Source organism: Mustela erminea, chromosome 16, assembly GCF_009829155.1.
Source record: "Mustela erminea isolate mMusErm1 chromosome 16, mMusErm1.Pri, whole genome shotgun sequence".
Lineage (NCBI taxonomy): Eukaryota > Metazoa > Chordata > Mammalia > Carnivora > Mustelidae > Mustela > Mustela erminea.
The window spans coordinates 22,998,945-23,013,263 of NC_045629.1; the positions used below are offsets into that span (position 1 = coordinate 22,998,945).

Below are 14,319 nucleotides of genomic sequence, written 5' to 3' on the forward strand. Positions count from 1 at the left end.
AAATTCTTGTGTTATTTCTTGTTTTCTTTGAGTGCTAGTGTTCTTCCCACTCACAACTTTTCCACTGAGGCTTCCAGATCTACATTAAGAATAACTACTACTTCTCTACAGGCTTGGGTTGGTGAGATTAACCAGGTAACTCGCTGGTATGATCTGCACACCTGTGAATGATTTTTACTTTTAGACTCTATTTCTTAAATTGAGAATGAATCCCAAATATCCACTGTTGATTCACAAGGGAAGACAGGAGGGCTGTCCTCTACTTCAACAAGGTTCTGAAGCAGAAAAGAGAATAGGACATTAAATAGAAACTAAAGGTAGAAATCACAGGGGCAGACAGGAAAAGTCAGAAGGGAGAACAAATAAAGACACTGCACCAAAAAAAAAGGGAAAAAAGGAAACAGAAACCTTCAAATTCCAAGTTATGGAATAGTCACGTTTTCAAGAAACTCAAGTTGCCAAACTCCTTAAACTCCCAGCAAATTTCTGTCTCTACGGTGTTACTCCAAGAAGTGTCTGAATAAAAGCTTTCTATTTAGCCAAGTGTGCTAGAAAATTCAGTTTTCCACTCCCATCCTGTGCCTAAAAGAGAAATCTACTACTTCCCAGGAGGAAAACAACTCCTAGCGTTCTCTTAGATTCTCAGAGGTTGCACCAGCTCTGTTTGCATCCCCCCCACCCCCCCCACCCCCCCCACCCCCGGCCAGACGTGGATCTCCGTGGGAGGCACTCCTAGAACCCATGTCTAGGCCCAGACATGTGGTGCCTCAGAGGGCATGCCCACAAAATGTCCTGAGATGCCACAATCTCAAGCAATAAAGCTCTCAAAGCTTATGCTACTCTTCAGCCCTCATCAAATTAATATATATATAGTTTTCAAATTAATATATTTTATTACTTTTTTTTTTTTTTTAAGTAAACTCTACACCCAACATGGGTGTGGTTAGAACTTAAACCTTGAGATCAGGCTTCAGTCGCAGGCTCTGCCAGGCACCCTAACAATTTAATTTTCCTAACACTTCTGGAGAAACTGAGGTATTTTTATTGTTTATATATTTGTTTGTTTGTTTATGTAAGTGATTTCTCACCCAACATGGGGCTCAAACTCACAACCCTGAGATCAAGAGTCACACACTCTTCAGACTGAGCCAAAGAGCCAGCCAGGCGCCCCTAGAGAACCTGACATTTAACACAGAAAAGTCTGGCTGCACAACAACGTGAATGCACTTAACGCACTTAACTACACATTTAAAAAAGAAGGTATAAACTGTATAAGTATTTTGCCACAATTCAATTTTTTAATTAAAAATGTTTTAAAAACTTTTTTTAATAAAAAAAAAATCTAGGAAATAGCCTAAAAAACAGAAAGCAAACAAACAAAAACTAGGGGCAACATTTCATATTAAAAGAGACTACAGAACCAAATGCAAAGGGGGAACCTGATTAGCTCCTGGTTTGAAACCTAAAACCCTAACAGTTTGGGGACAACTGGGAAAACTCATTAGACAGCTGATACTTGACATCAGTTTTCTTGGACTTAACAGTCACATTCATATTATATGCAGTTCTATAAAATGATGCCTTTATTTTAAGACAATGTGCTTTATGGATAAAGGGTCATTTGTAACTTACTTTCAAACAGTTCCTCCAATGCACGCACATACATACACACGCACACACACAAATACATATATAACACACACACAGGAAGAGGGAGAAAGAAGCATACACAGCACTGAAATAGTTCTTATTTGGCCACTGTTCTACCACATTATCGCAGCATCACAGGAGCTAAGACAAAGAGATCTATATACAACACTGCAGACCCCAAAGTACCACCCAGCTTTTCCACCTGAGCTGTATACTGTTTCTACTACTTTAATTGGCTGGTGACAGAATGTAAATATCTGATTGACAGACAGACAGACAGACAGATAGCTTTCTGAATTGCTCTGCAAATAAAATGATCCCACAAAACAGAAAATTATTGTTTAAGTAGAGATTTGGGAAGAAGGTTGAGAATATCTTTATAGGTGTTGTCACAAGTATGTACTAATGTGCAGACTGTGAGGGCTTTGCTCTTTGGATAGTTGTAGAATTTCATTATTTACCTATTGAGACATCAGCCCTTCAAGTGATGCTTCCATTCTCTTTTTTATCACTTCTTCAACGGAAGTATTTAAGTGCCAACCATGGTATACTTTTCTGTGTGTTTGGTTTTGTTTTATTACCTTTCCAGAACTACTGAATTTCCCCAAGGTTTTCTTTACCTTTTTTCTCCTCTTTCCACTATAAACTGAGATTATTAATCCCTCTTCTCACCATAGTGTCAAAATATTCTGCAGGGGAAAAGAGAGTAAGTCTCAGTGTGAAAAATGTTCAGTTTTACGAAAGCAAGAAAGCCCAAAATTTAAGTCTTTATTGCTTCTGTTTTGAAGGTAAGTGGACTTCTGTATTTTTTTGTAAAATCTGTATCCAATGTAATAAGCATCTTTACTAATAACCTCCGAATACTGTTGGACTCTATGTATACTCTTCTTGTTTTGATCATATACTTTGCTATTAACTAAGTTCAGTAATATAAACTCCCAATAAATTGAGTTTTATATCAAAGGGTTGTTTCCTAAATTTTAGAATAACTCATTAGTTTTCTTGAGGCAAATCAAAGAGCATGAACTCATATGGTCAAAGGCCAGGAAGAACAGACTATCGGGTACAAAGGCTCAAGTAAGAGTAGAAATCGGGAAAAAAAAATGGGTTTGTGATAGACCTATCTAGTAAGTGTTTGGGAATGTTATTCTGTGATGAGTGGGGACTTGTATTATTATAAAAGGGATATTTGGGGAAGATCAGTCTATTAATGACTTACAGTGCCAAAGAAGAATTTGTTAAATCAGTCGAAATACAGTTTAAAAATGAAGGCCTTTTTTTTTTTTTTTTTTTTTTTTTTTAATGAAAGACTTTAAGCTGCCTATAATACTATTTTGAAGGAGCGGGACAAAGAATGAATGAATAAATAAAAAATATACACATATACACTCTACCCATACTAATCAATTTTTATTTTTTTAATGTATTTTATTTTGTTGTTTATTTTTTTAGAAGATTTTATTTATTTACTTGACAGAAAGAAACACAGCGAGAGAAGGAACACAAGCAGGGGAAGTGGGAAAGGGAGAAGCAGGCTTCCCACCTAGCAGCAAGCCCAATGCAGGGCTCGATCCCAGGACTCCAGGATCATGACCTGAGCCAAAGACTCATATTTAACTGACTGAGCCACCCAGGCACCCCCTTACTACTCAATTTTTAGCAAACCCATAAGAAAACAAGTACAATTTCCCTTCATTCAGATAAGCCAATGCATACTGTCATTTTAAGCATCTTTACTGAACAAAAAAGACCAGCAAATTTTAATGCTTGATTATTCAAAGCATTTTAGTTTAGTTTTTCCTCCTTGATATTAAACTCCAAAGAATTTATATAAAAAATTCTAATCTGATGGGGCGCCTGGATGGCTCAGTCGGTTAAGCATCTGCCTTCAGCTCAGGTCATGATCCCAGGGGTCCTGGGATTGAGTCCCTGATCAGCGGGGAATCTGCTTCTCCCTCTCCCTCTGCCTGCAGCTCTGGCTACTTGTGCTCTCTGTCAAACAAAATTTAAAAAAAAAAAAAAAAAATCGAATTTGTTTCACTGCTATTAGAAACTAATCCACGATTTATCTAACTCAACTTTCAAAAAAAAGTTTGTATAAAAGGCCTATTCCACTTGAAATAACAAGTACTGTAAGTTAACTACTCAGTATGATTAAGTTGATAAACTAGTAGCAGGTCCTTAAAGCCGCAAGGGCATGTATCTGCTAGCCTGGGTTTTATTTCTATATACCTTCACTAATTTATAGATTTCAGTCAGGCTACTCTATTGCATTGCTATTTTCCATCTGCATGGTGCTAACCTTTTTAGCCTTGATTCAACATAGCAACTCCGCTCTAGGCCTCTCCAGTTTCTTTCTGAATGTGTCTCCTTCCTCCTCTCACCCCCCATATACAGTTGATCTCTTTCTCCAAGATTGTCAACAACTCTCTGAACAACTCTGTCAACAACTCTGAACAACTGATGCAGGTTCAGAAAAACTACAATGAGCCTGTCGGAGGCACCTCAATCTCAATGGGAAATTTCTCAAGAACGGAATGGAAAAGGGCACCCATAGCCAGAAAAACTCAATCCCTTTGGTGGGGAAGATGCTGGCTTCCCTCACTCCTCTGAGGCCAAGCCAGGTAAAGGCAAGGTGCTCAGTCTGAAAATCACAAGTCCTTGAAGGTCTTCCCTTGCCTTACCCTGTCTTTATCTGCTCTCACCTCACAGGGGTAGAAGGGCTGTGGGGCTCAGTGGTACCTGAAGGGAAAAGGCCATCAGCACTGCCCAAATTATGGATCCAGATCAGAAGACATTATAATGTCAGAGCCAGACAACTCTTGGTGGGAAACCCAGATGCAAACAACAATTCTGCAGGTGAGCATCTGGGGCCTCAATTCCCTGGGACTCACCCCACACTCTGTCTACCACAAGCTCTTCCTCCGCCCCCCCCCCCCTCACTACAGGGTCAGCTGCTGCTCCCAGTGATAGTGGGAAGGGGAGGGGGGCTCTACTAGTGAGACTTCTGACCTCCACAGGAGGCCCAGCTCACTGGCCCTACCACAGGGAAGCAAGGCCAGGCCAGAGGTATCCGGACCCAGGTCCTTCCTGCCCAAGGCTTTGCTCGCCTTGAGTCGAAAATCTGGGGTTCCCTTTATCTCCTCTCTTTTCTCCTTAATGCCTTTTCTCAAAGTGAAAATATTTACTACTACAATGAGATCACCAATGATTACAAGAATGCTGTTATGTGAGCATCCTTTAACCAGAAAAGGGTAATGCTCCAATTTTATTTTCTAATGTCCTTCAACATCCAGGCATAATGTTGACTTTTGTCACTATCAAATGTCACTGTCAGTATGTTCAGTTCACAGTGAATATCACATCATTTTTTGGTGTAACTGCTTAAAATTTTTCATTTATTAAAATCCTTAATTAACTGTACACACCTCCTGCTTAAAATAAAAAGTAGCACAGCAAAAATCAAAGAGCTTTACATGACTTCCACTTCCTTCACTAGGTTACACTATTTATACTTACCATGTGTTTATTTAGAAAAGATTCTAATCATACTATAATATATTAAAATAACATTTTAAATGGAATAAATTTTTTACATCACACTTTTACAGAGGAGTCTTGAGGAATCAAGATATTACTACTTAAAAAAGCAACAAGAACACTACATATAAACCTCAAAACAGAATTCCAGAAATTGAAAATACAATACACTACCAGAAACTCCAAAGAGGCAGGTATGCCTAAAGCTTTAGGTATCTGGTTACAATTTCCATCCATCTTAAATTGTCTATTTCCAACTTATATCATTTGGACCACTTGAATCTAATGAACAGTTTTAAGACATCTAACACTACAAAGTTTGTAACAATATCCTTAAACAGGCAAGAAATAAAATGCATAAAAACTAGGGACTGTAATACTCAGTCCTATTGGACAACAGAAGCTCAACCCCCCAGTCTGCTGGACCACAATGTTGTCCAGCAACCGACTAACTTCTAACAACAAATCAGCCAATTACTGCACTGCGCCTGTTAAGTGATCTGTTTTCAACCTAATGGCTTACTTAACAAATAGCTAGCTTCTTCCCTAAGTGCTGTTAGCAAAGCTAGTGTGTTTGGTAAAGAGGGAAACCATAGATCATGATCATACATGAAATACCTAATGATAGTAACAGACTTCCTCCAGAATCTTGACTGTGTTCCCTTCACTACCAGCCATCTTCCATCCTTTAGAAAAAAAAAATTGAGAAAGCCAAGGAAGAAGGAGAAAAGGAGGCAGAGGAGAAAAGTCTACAAGGATTTATACCCAAAGTGAAGCAGTCCAAAGCTGTACCGCTATTTACTGCCCATCCTCACTTCAAAGGACTGGGCAGCACAGAAGCTGAGTCTGGGTGCACAGCACACCCAATGAGATCCCCACCAAAGGCTGCAGGCACAAGGTGACAGGGACAGAACAGCACAATCCCCTCAAACACCCACAAGCCCCTACTGCCAGTCTCCGTAACTAGAAAACCACCTTCTGTAATTTCAGGAAACGCTATCAATGTTCACAGAAATTCATACTCCGGACGTTCAGATTTCAGCAAGAGATTTCCATATTCCTTATTAAGGAATCTAAAAATGTATGTGAAAGAATTCACCTATGCTCCAACAATAACCAGAGGTGATTACCTAATAAACACACTTATGAATAATTCTAGTTTTAAAATACATACAGGCACATTAAAAAACATATTTTTAGTTTGTCTTAAGTAATCTCTATACCCAACATGGGGCTCGAACTCATGACCCCAAGATCGAGTCACATGCTCTAGCGACTAAGCCAGCCAGATGCCCCTGAAAGTTTGTTATCCATGTAGCAATCTAAATTTCCCCTTTAGTTTTACTCTAGAAATGACTCAAGTAACAACCTAAGTTCCTCTACGATATGCAACTCCATTTTGACAATAAGTGAAAGCTTTTCACCAGTAAGCACATTAACAATAGAATTAGAAATTCTAAGATAAGTTAATATTAAATATTCTCACAAATGCAACTGTACCACCAAAGGCAAGGAAGTCACTTCATGTCTGATTAATAAGCTGATTTCAGGGGCACCTGGGTGGCTCAGTGGGTTAAAGCCTCTGACTTCGGCTCAGGTCGTGATCCTAGGGTCCTGGGATCGAGCCCCGCGTCAGGCTCTCTGCTTGGCAGGGAGCCTGCTTCCTCCTTCTCTCTCTCTGCCTGCCTCTCAGCCTACTTGTAATCTCTGTCTGTCAAATAAATAAATAAAATCTTTAAAAAAAAAAGTAAATAAGCTGATTTCATAAGCAGAAATAATCTGCTAGAAAAGACAATCATCATTTAGACGGTCAGTCAGCAACAACAGGAACTTCCAGAGCTCACTCACACTCCGTAAGCTGAGCCTTGGAATATGTGGGATCACATTTCACATAGACACATTAAATGAGTAACAGAGAATACCAGGCATTATATTTTCACCTATGACAACAGGTCTTCAGTCCCCGGGAGCTGGAAGCAGTGTGTGCAGCTCCCCACACGTGCACAGGTGAAAGAGTTCCCTGAAAGCTCTCCTCACTCCTTGCAAACAATTGAGCAGGCAGAAGAATTCCACAAATAGCAGAGCACAAGTCAGATGACTGCATACATTATCAGCCTTCTTTTAAGACTCCAGTACCTCAACACCAAGTCATCCACGCCACAGAGATTGCACAAAATCTGTAAAACATGCATCACACAATCACCACCTAACAGTTAAAGATACTAGAATTAAATATATTGTAAAGATATAAGAAGCCAAATATCTGTATCAGTGTTTTGTCCTTTCTAAAACCTATACTGCACAGAGTGCTCTCACTCTATTTTCTTCCTAGTCCCCACACCCAAGTTTTCTTGAGCTTATTTTCCTAGCTTTTTTTTTTTCTTTTTTATTTATTTGTTTGACAGATAGAGATCACAGATAGGCAGAGAGAGAGAGAGAGAGAGAGACAGGAGGAAGCAAGCTCCCCGCTAAGCAGAGAGCCCGATGTGGGGCTCGATCCCAGGACCCTGGGACAATGACCCGAGCCGAAGGCAGAGACTTTAACCCACTGAGCCACCCAGGCGCCCCTTCCTAGCTTTTTTTATGGTGAGAAATAGGCAACCTGGATGGACTTTCTCAAAATATACTCGTACCCCCTTCCACTTCCCTAGGGTAGAATTACTCATATGTGTCACCTCTACAAAGTACCCAAAAGACACCACCACATTATGCTGAAAGAAGTGTAGCCCACCAGCTAACAGAACACCCATTAAGGGGACAGAGCTGAGGGGCAGTTGTTTGCTTGGGTTCAAATTCTTCTCCAGTAGTCTGGCTGTGTGACCCTAGGCAAGATACTTGACAGTTCTGTGCCTTCACTTCATGAACCAGGTAATAGGAATGCTAATAAGCGCTCCCACCTCACTGTGTTACAGGGAGAAACACGCACAGTATACAGTAAAGGCATTCGAACCCTGCTTGGGTTTTTAGTAAACACTCAATAAACGTTACCTGTTTTTACTCCATCTATTACAGTTCTTATTTTTTGAAAATTAAAAAACAAGAATCCTGCAATTTAAGAGTCGTAAAACACTGGGCTAGTGACTAAAAAGCCAGAAACTGTCTGTAGATCTTAAGTGACACCTGGCCAGATACAGGCCTGCCTGGATGCAAGGCTTTGCTGGACACCTGCTGGCATGATCTGCAGGACTGGAACCACTCAAATCTATCCATCCCTTTCATGGACTAAACGCCTCCACTGACGGCCTTATAAAAAGGCCTGCAAACGTGTTCTTTATCAGATTCCTAAAAGGAAGACATTCTCGCACTCACCATTCCCTCTCATCCTTATGATTTGTTTCCTTGCCCTTGCTGGTCAAGGGTAATCCGCCCCCCACCCCCCGGAAGTTTTGCTCATAGGCACAAGGACTTAATCTCCCTTAAGCTTCATCTTCTGAAAAATGAGGTAACCTCTATTTTACAGGGCTGTGGCAAAAAAAGAAAGAATGAAACACGCCTCAAAAAGCCCCTAACAGGTTGTTGGCTCTCAAGGAGAGCTGCTATTATCATTTACATTGCATTGTCGTTACTCTCCCACTACAGACATTTCTGTCAAGAGCAAGAATGAGTTAAATCTAGAAAACTCATAATCACAGAAGAACACCTGTGTAAGGCTGCACATGGGAGTTTTCCATCCTTTAGAAACTGAGGGTGTGAAGGCCCAGAATATGTAGCTTTAGAGCAACAAGGCACACTCTCTCCACAGAACTGGGAGGTCCCTGACTAATTGCCCTAATACCTTCCACCAACTAAAGACTGGCATGCTGACCACACACGACATGACTCCAAACAGTATAAAACAACACTAATTATAATATTCATACCTCCATTAAAGGAAAATTATTTGATTGTAAGCTACTCAGCTAAGGAGACATTTAACAACTTACTATAAACAATCCTATTTTCAGGGGGGTAAAGCTCAAACCCAAATCAAACTTTTTTGATAATATATAATTAAAATTACACACACCAAAAAAACAGATCATTAGTATCCAAGCAAATTGAAAATTAAGGTGAACATGTATCTTTCCAACTTCTCTGTGCTCCCCACTGTGAAAAAAATCACCCACTCTGTGTTCCCTCTTAAGTCACAGGATTTGTAATAGGTGGTTTCGGCTATCAATGTAAACCGCCAAATGCTGGGATACTCATCAAATAAATAATGAACAAATGAATGAAACAATGGTTAAATGAGGCAAGAATGCAAAGACAAGATCTAAAAGGCCCAATGCGGGATTTAAGTTACTCATCGGGAACCCTTAACAGTTCATAATTAGCTGCCTATGAGGCATAAATTCTACCAGATTTAACCTACCAGGTATTTATCAACTGATACGTAAAATTAAAAACTGTTTTTTCTTTCAGAACCTTTAACAAGTTGCCAATAACTTCTACCTATAAGCAGTTCTCCTCTCTTTCTTAAAGATTCTCATCTTAACCCTCAAAAGCAGCTAAATAAAACAGCCTCGTAGATTCCCTGCTTATTTAATTCTCCTCTAGAAATTTCCAACTAGGGAACCAACTGAAAATTGTCCTGGAATCAATTTTTCCACAATTGCATTATGTCATCATAGCCACTAGAAGCCAGAAATGTGGTTACTGATGAACATTTCATAGGGCAGACATAAAATCTTTGCCCTAAACGCCAAGAGCATTGTGATCTACCTACGGACTATCTAGCTCTTTCATTTCAATTACTATCAAACACAAGTTTATCTTTAAGATTTCCAGTCCTATTCATAACCAGTTTTGCCTCAGTTTTACAACAGCTAGAAGAACTAAACCAGTTTCTAAAATATTCACAGAAGTCACAATCTCACCTCTATTTAGAAATTAGTACCTAGAATCCATAAGGTACCTAGAATCCATAAAGTTTCTTTATGCTGTCTGAATTGAGGGTCTATGACCTAAAACTGTATTTTATAGCTTTTCCAGACATTACTTTTAATAGACTCTAAGGAGTAACATGACATAACATTCCTTCTACAGTTTGCAATTCATAAACCCTTCTACAACTCTTTAAACAAAAAAGGAAACAAACACATAAATGCTAAGAATATTTTTTTTGTTGTTTAGAAAGCAAGTCATAGAGGTAAAATGAGCTTCAGGTATGAAAGTATAAGAAACTGAAGGTTTTGTTCTCTTTTCCTTTGCCTTTCATCACTGGTATGTAAATAGAGTATGATTATTTCATTAGGGGAAAAGATACTAATTTCCACCAATTTTAAGATTTACTGCAGTAAAAGACCAACACCTTAAAAGCAATAACTTACTTTCTTTCCCCCTCCTATTCTCTTAAAATTGAGAGCATGTAATAACAAAAATCCCAACAAAACTATAAACACAGAATACTGAAAAGCCAGTAATTTCTTAAACAGCAGCTCTGTCATAAAAATAGCTAAGCATTAATTAGGCTTTTAAATATAATTTCAACCATGACATAATAGTGATCAAAACATCAAATAAGAACACACTGTGCATTTCAGAAAACTGAACGTCTAGAAAAATTGTTTAAAGAGACTTCTTTTTTGCTACCTAATATCCTACAACTGCTTAAAAGAATCACTTTTAAAACCAATACAACACAAACATTTTTTTTTCTAAGAAATTCAGCTGTCAACTTAAGGGTCACATTTAAACCTGATGTGATTTGAAACAGCTAAGGTACTGAATCCTTAAATATAGGATGTGTAATGAAAGCATTGCCCACAGGTCCTCAATTGTGAGGCTTAGAAAACTTTAATAAGATATAGCTATAGATAAAGCCAACCAAGGAGCATTACCCCTTTATGCACTCATACCACAGCCGAAGTCCCCTTACATTTTACATTTCCAGTGAAATGTTCCTCTAACGGTGAATGAAAGTCATATAAATTATATTTAGCCAATAAAAGGTTAAAATCAGAGCCAAACTATCTAAAAAACATTAAAATTCATAATTGGTGAGCTTTTTTCTACCCTGTTTCTGTAACCTGACATCTAAAAATCAAAGAACTCCTCTATTAAGACCGAAATCCCCAGGAGGAAGAAGGCTCAGATCTAGACTGAGAGCACACAATGGAATCACAGCTGACGATGCACATCTTTTTCTAGATGTCTCCATATGCTTGAGAGGGTTTTTGTTTTTTTTTTCTTTCCCTGTAACCAGGCTTTAGAGGACTTGCTACTCTCTGCCACCAAGAATCTGAGAACATTTTCAAGGACTATTGTAGAAAATAAAGTAAAATAATGTGTTGCTCTTATACACACAAAAAAGAGAGAAGGGCACATGTCAGAGTGACCATCAGTAACTAAATTAACTAATGATGGGGGATTTTCAATGTTGTCAAATTTTGAATGTTATGATATTCCCCACTTCAGGCAGCTGAATGTTATATCCCCACAGTTTTTGTTATTTTAACACTAAAATAACACCCAAAGGGCTACAGCAAAATGCAATTTAATTTTTGTCTATGTAAACACTCAAAATTATACTGAATTAAGAATTCACATTATAAATTTGAGAATGGTGTATTGCAACAGAACACATTTATAGAGTGCGGTAAATACTGTTTCCTAAAACTACAGTTCCTCAATTCTTTCTTATAGTAACCAAATATTAATAAAATCTTGAGAAAGCTGTAGATATGATAAATACCACGCACATAAGATTACCCACACACACCAAAAAAAAAAAACCTCTCAAGATCAGTTCAATTCAAGGGATACTTAACACGAAATGAATGAATTCATTCTGTTTAACATGATTCATTCTTTGAACTCCCAAAGATTTTACAAATTCCAGTTGGGAAAAGGATCCTTGCTGCTGTCAGTGTACACTAAACCTCACCAACAAAGAAGAGGAGCACACATACACACACATAAAAAAGCACTGTAGCAGCTGCTGCCTTTTTTAAAGACAGCTTATTCCTAAAGAGCAACCTGTGCTTTTTATTGAGAACCAAAGACCTATCCTCCCTATTCTTAAAAGTCAGGAGTTAATAAAGTCACTGGACTGAACCCAACAACCAGCATAAAACAACCAAAAATGTCTCCTAACCCTGCAAAAAACAGAAAAGTACACACACACTGTACAATTCAGCAGTGTTTAAGAACAAAACTAATTTATTTTTTTTAAGAATCTTTTGTGTGGGAGGAATCCAGCAAACTACACTTTAGACTTTTTTCTGTAGACAAATATGCTTTGACTAGCTTTGCTTCTTAAATACTAACGCTTTATGTTTCAAACACTGATGCTTTGGTTCCTAACTTCACTTTGTTTACTCAGGAAAAATAAAAAACAAAACAAACAAAACGCATACCATAAACGACAACTTTTTTTTTTTTTAATGTCATCCCAAATGCCGAACTTCCAAGCGCACTTTGGGAGCTGGCGGTCTAACTAAACAAGGAACCAGTGAAGCCATGACAAACAATGATGCTTTACACTCCCAATAATCAATTGACGTAAGGCTATCCCGATGCCTTCATTTTCAGAGCACCCTTGCAAATTTCACTGTTCCCAACCTGGAGGAGCTAAGTGAAACTGAGGTAGGTGTAAACTGCTAACTCCGATGATCCTCTGCACGTAAACCCGCCGCTGAGGTCCAGAACACGATCACTACAATATATATGCCATTTTAGAAACGGGCCTCGGAGAGTTACTGCCACATAGTAAGTGGCTTTAGACTTCGTCGTGCCTAAGACGACATCTCTAGTGGTACCAAGAAAAATACAGTATCTCGCGTAAACTACGTGCCCCCCCGGGTCAGAGACCCTCTAAGTGACACTACCGCACAGACCAAGGAACGGGTGACTAGGGATGGACAAGAGTGGCTAGCTCAGCGTCTCCATGACTCCCCCGCCCCGCGTGCAACTCTTCTCTAACTGGTCGGGAAGCAACCCCGCCCCCTTCCTTCCTCCGGTCCCTACGATTGGCTTACCGACACCCGGCAGGTCAGCTCCCCGCCTTCGATTGGATCAATGCCCCATCAGTCACACGCAGCGAGATTCGGGTCGGTGGGAGGGGAAGGCGTTGGAGGAGGTGGAGTGGGAGTGGGATTAGAGGACGAGGTGGCAGAGGAGGTGTTCAGGTTTGGTCCCCGGTTTGGGAAAGTTTCCCCTACCAGTGACAGATCCAGAAGGCGTAAGGCCCGGTCCAGTTCTGGGCCGGTGCAAGGGGCTCGGGTCCCCGATTCCCGCCCCCTCGGTCCCGCAGGCCCCGGAAACCACCAGAGGGAGGGGGAAAAGGGAGGAACCATCTAACCAGGGACCGACCCACCCCCGATCTCGGAAGAGGCGCCTCCGGGACTCCCCGGAGGGGCGGGGGACGGGGAGGTCCAGCACGCCGCGACGACCCCGGCCCCCTCTCTCAGCAGCCCCCAGAGGCCCGAGGGAGAAGTGTCCCCGGGCCCGGGGCGTGACCGTCGCGAGTCAGCCGGGAGGGCCCCTCCCGCTTCCCGCCTGGGGCCCTGAGGGCCTGTCCCTTCAGGGGCGGGGAGAAGGGGGAGAGAAAAGGGGGCGCTGGCGAGCCAACCCGGAACCTCCCGGACCGCCTCCCGCCCCCAGCCCCGGCCCCAGCGCGCCTCCTGCACACATGCCCGCACCCAGAAAGTTAAGTCAGGGGCGAGCCCAGCTCCGCGCCGCCGCGGTCCGGCCCCCCGGCTCCCCGCCCCCACCGCCGCCCGGCCTGCTCGGCCGGAGCGCGCCGCCCGCCCCGCCCGCCGCAGCTCTTTCCCGTCCGCCCGCGGCGCGCGGCGCCCCTCGCCCCCCGCCCCCGGCGCTGACACGGGCCCGGGCCGCCGATCCCCTCCTCCCGGCGTCTCAGCCCGCCCGCCGCCCCTGACATCGCGCTTCACCTTCACACACCCCCGAGCACTTCCCGAGTCCTGCCTCCCCTCGCTCGACTCCCACCCTCCGCTGCAGTCGCTCCGCGTTTCCATTAAAGAATGCACCTTCTCAGGATTCACCTTCCCGTCTCAGCCTCTCTGCCCCCGAGGGGACAGGAGCCTCGCTGCTCGCCGACCCCGCACCGGGCAGGCTGGCGGGCGCCTTGCTCCTCAGGCGGGGGCCGCGCCCGCGCCCCCGGCCTCCCCGCCGCGCCTCGGCTCTCAC

The 14,319-nt window shown here is 41.8% G+C and overlaps 2 protein-coding genes across 5 annotated transcripts in view; both read right to left on the reverse strand.

Moving 5' to 3' along the window:
• Positions 1-14,319, reverse strand: part of NCOA2 (nuclear receptor coactivator 2) — a 303,670-nt gene that overhangs the window by 288,674 nt on the left and 677 nt on the right. The gene's annotated exons all lie outside the window — the stretch shown is intronic.
• LOC116575051 (translation initiation factor IF-2-like) lies at positions 6,873-14,313 on the reverse strand. Its single transcript, XM_032316144.1, has 2 exons — positions 13,149-14,313; positions 6,873-7,367 (listed from the first exon to the last, which is right to left on the reverse strand). The coding sequence occupies exon 1, from the start codon at positions 14,145-14,147 to the stop codon at positions 13,467-13,469; it is 681 nt and encodes a 226-aa protein (XP_032172035.1). The 5' UTR covers positions 14,148-14,313; the 3' UTR covers positions 6,873-7,367; positions 13,149-13,466.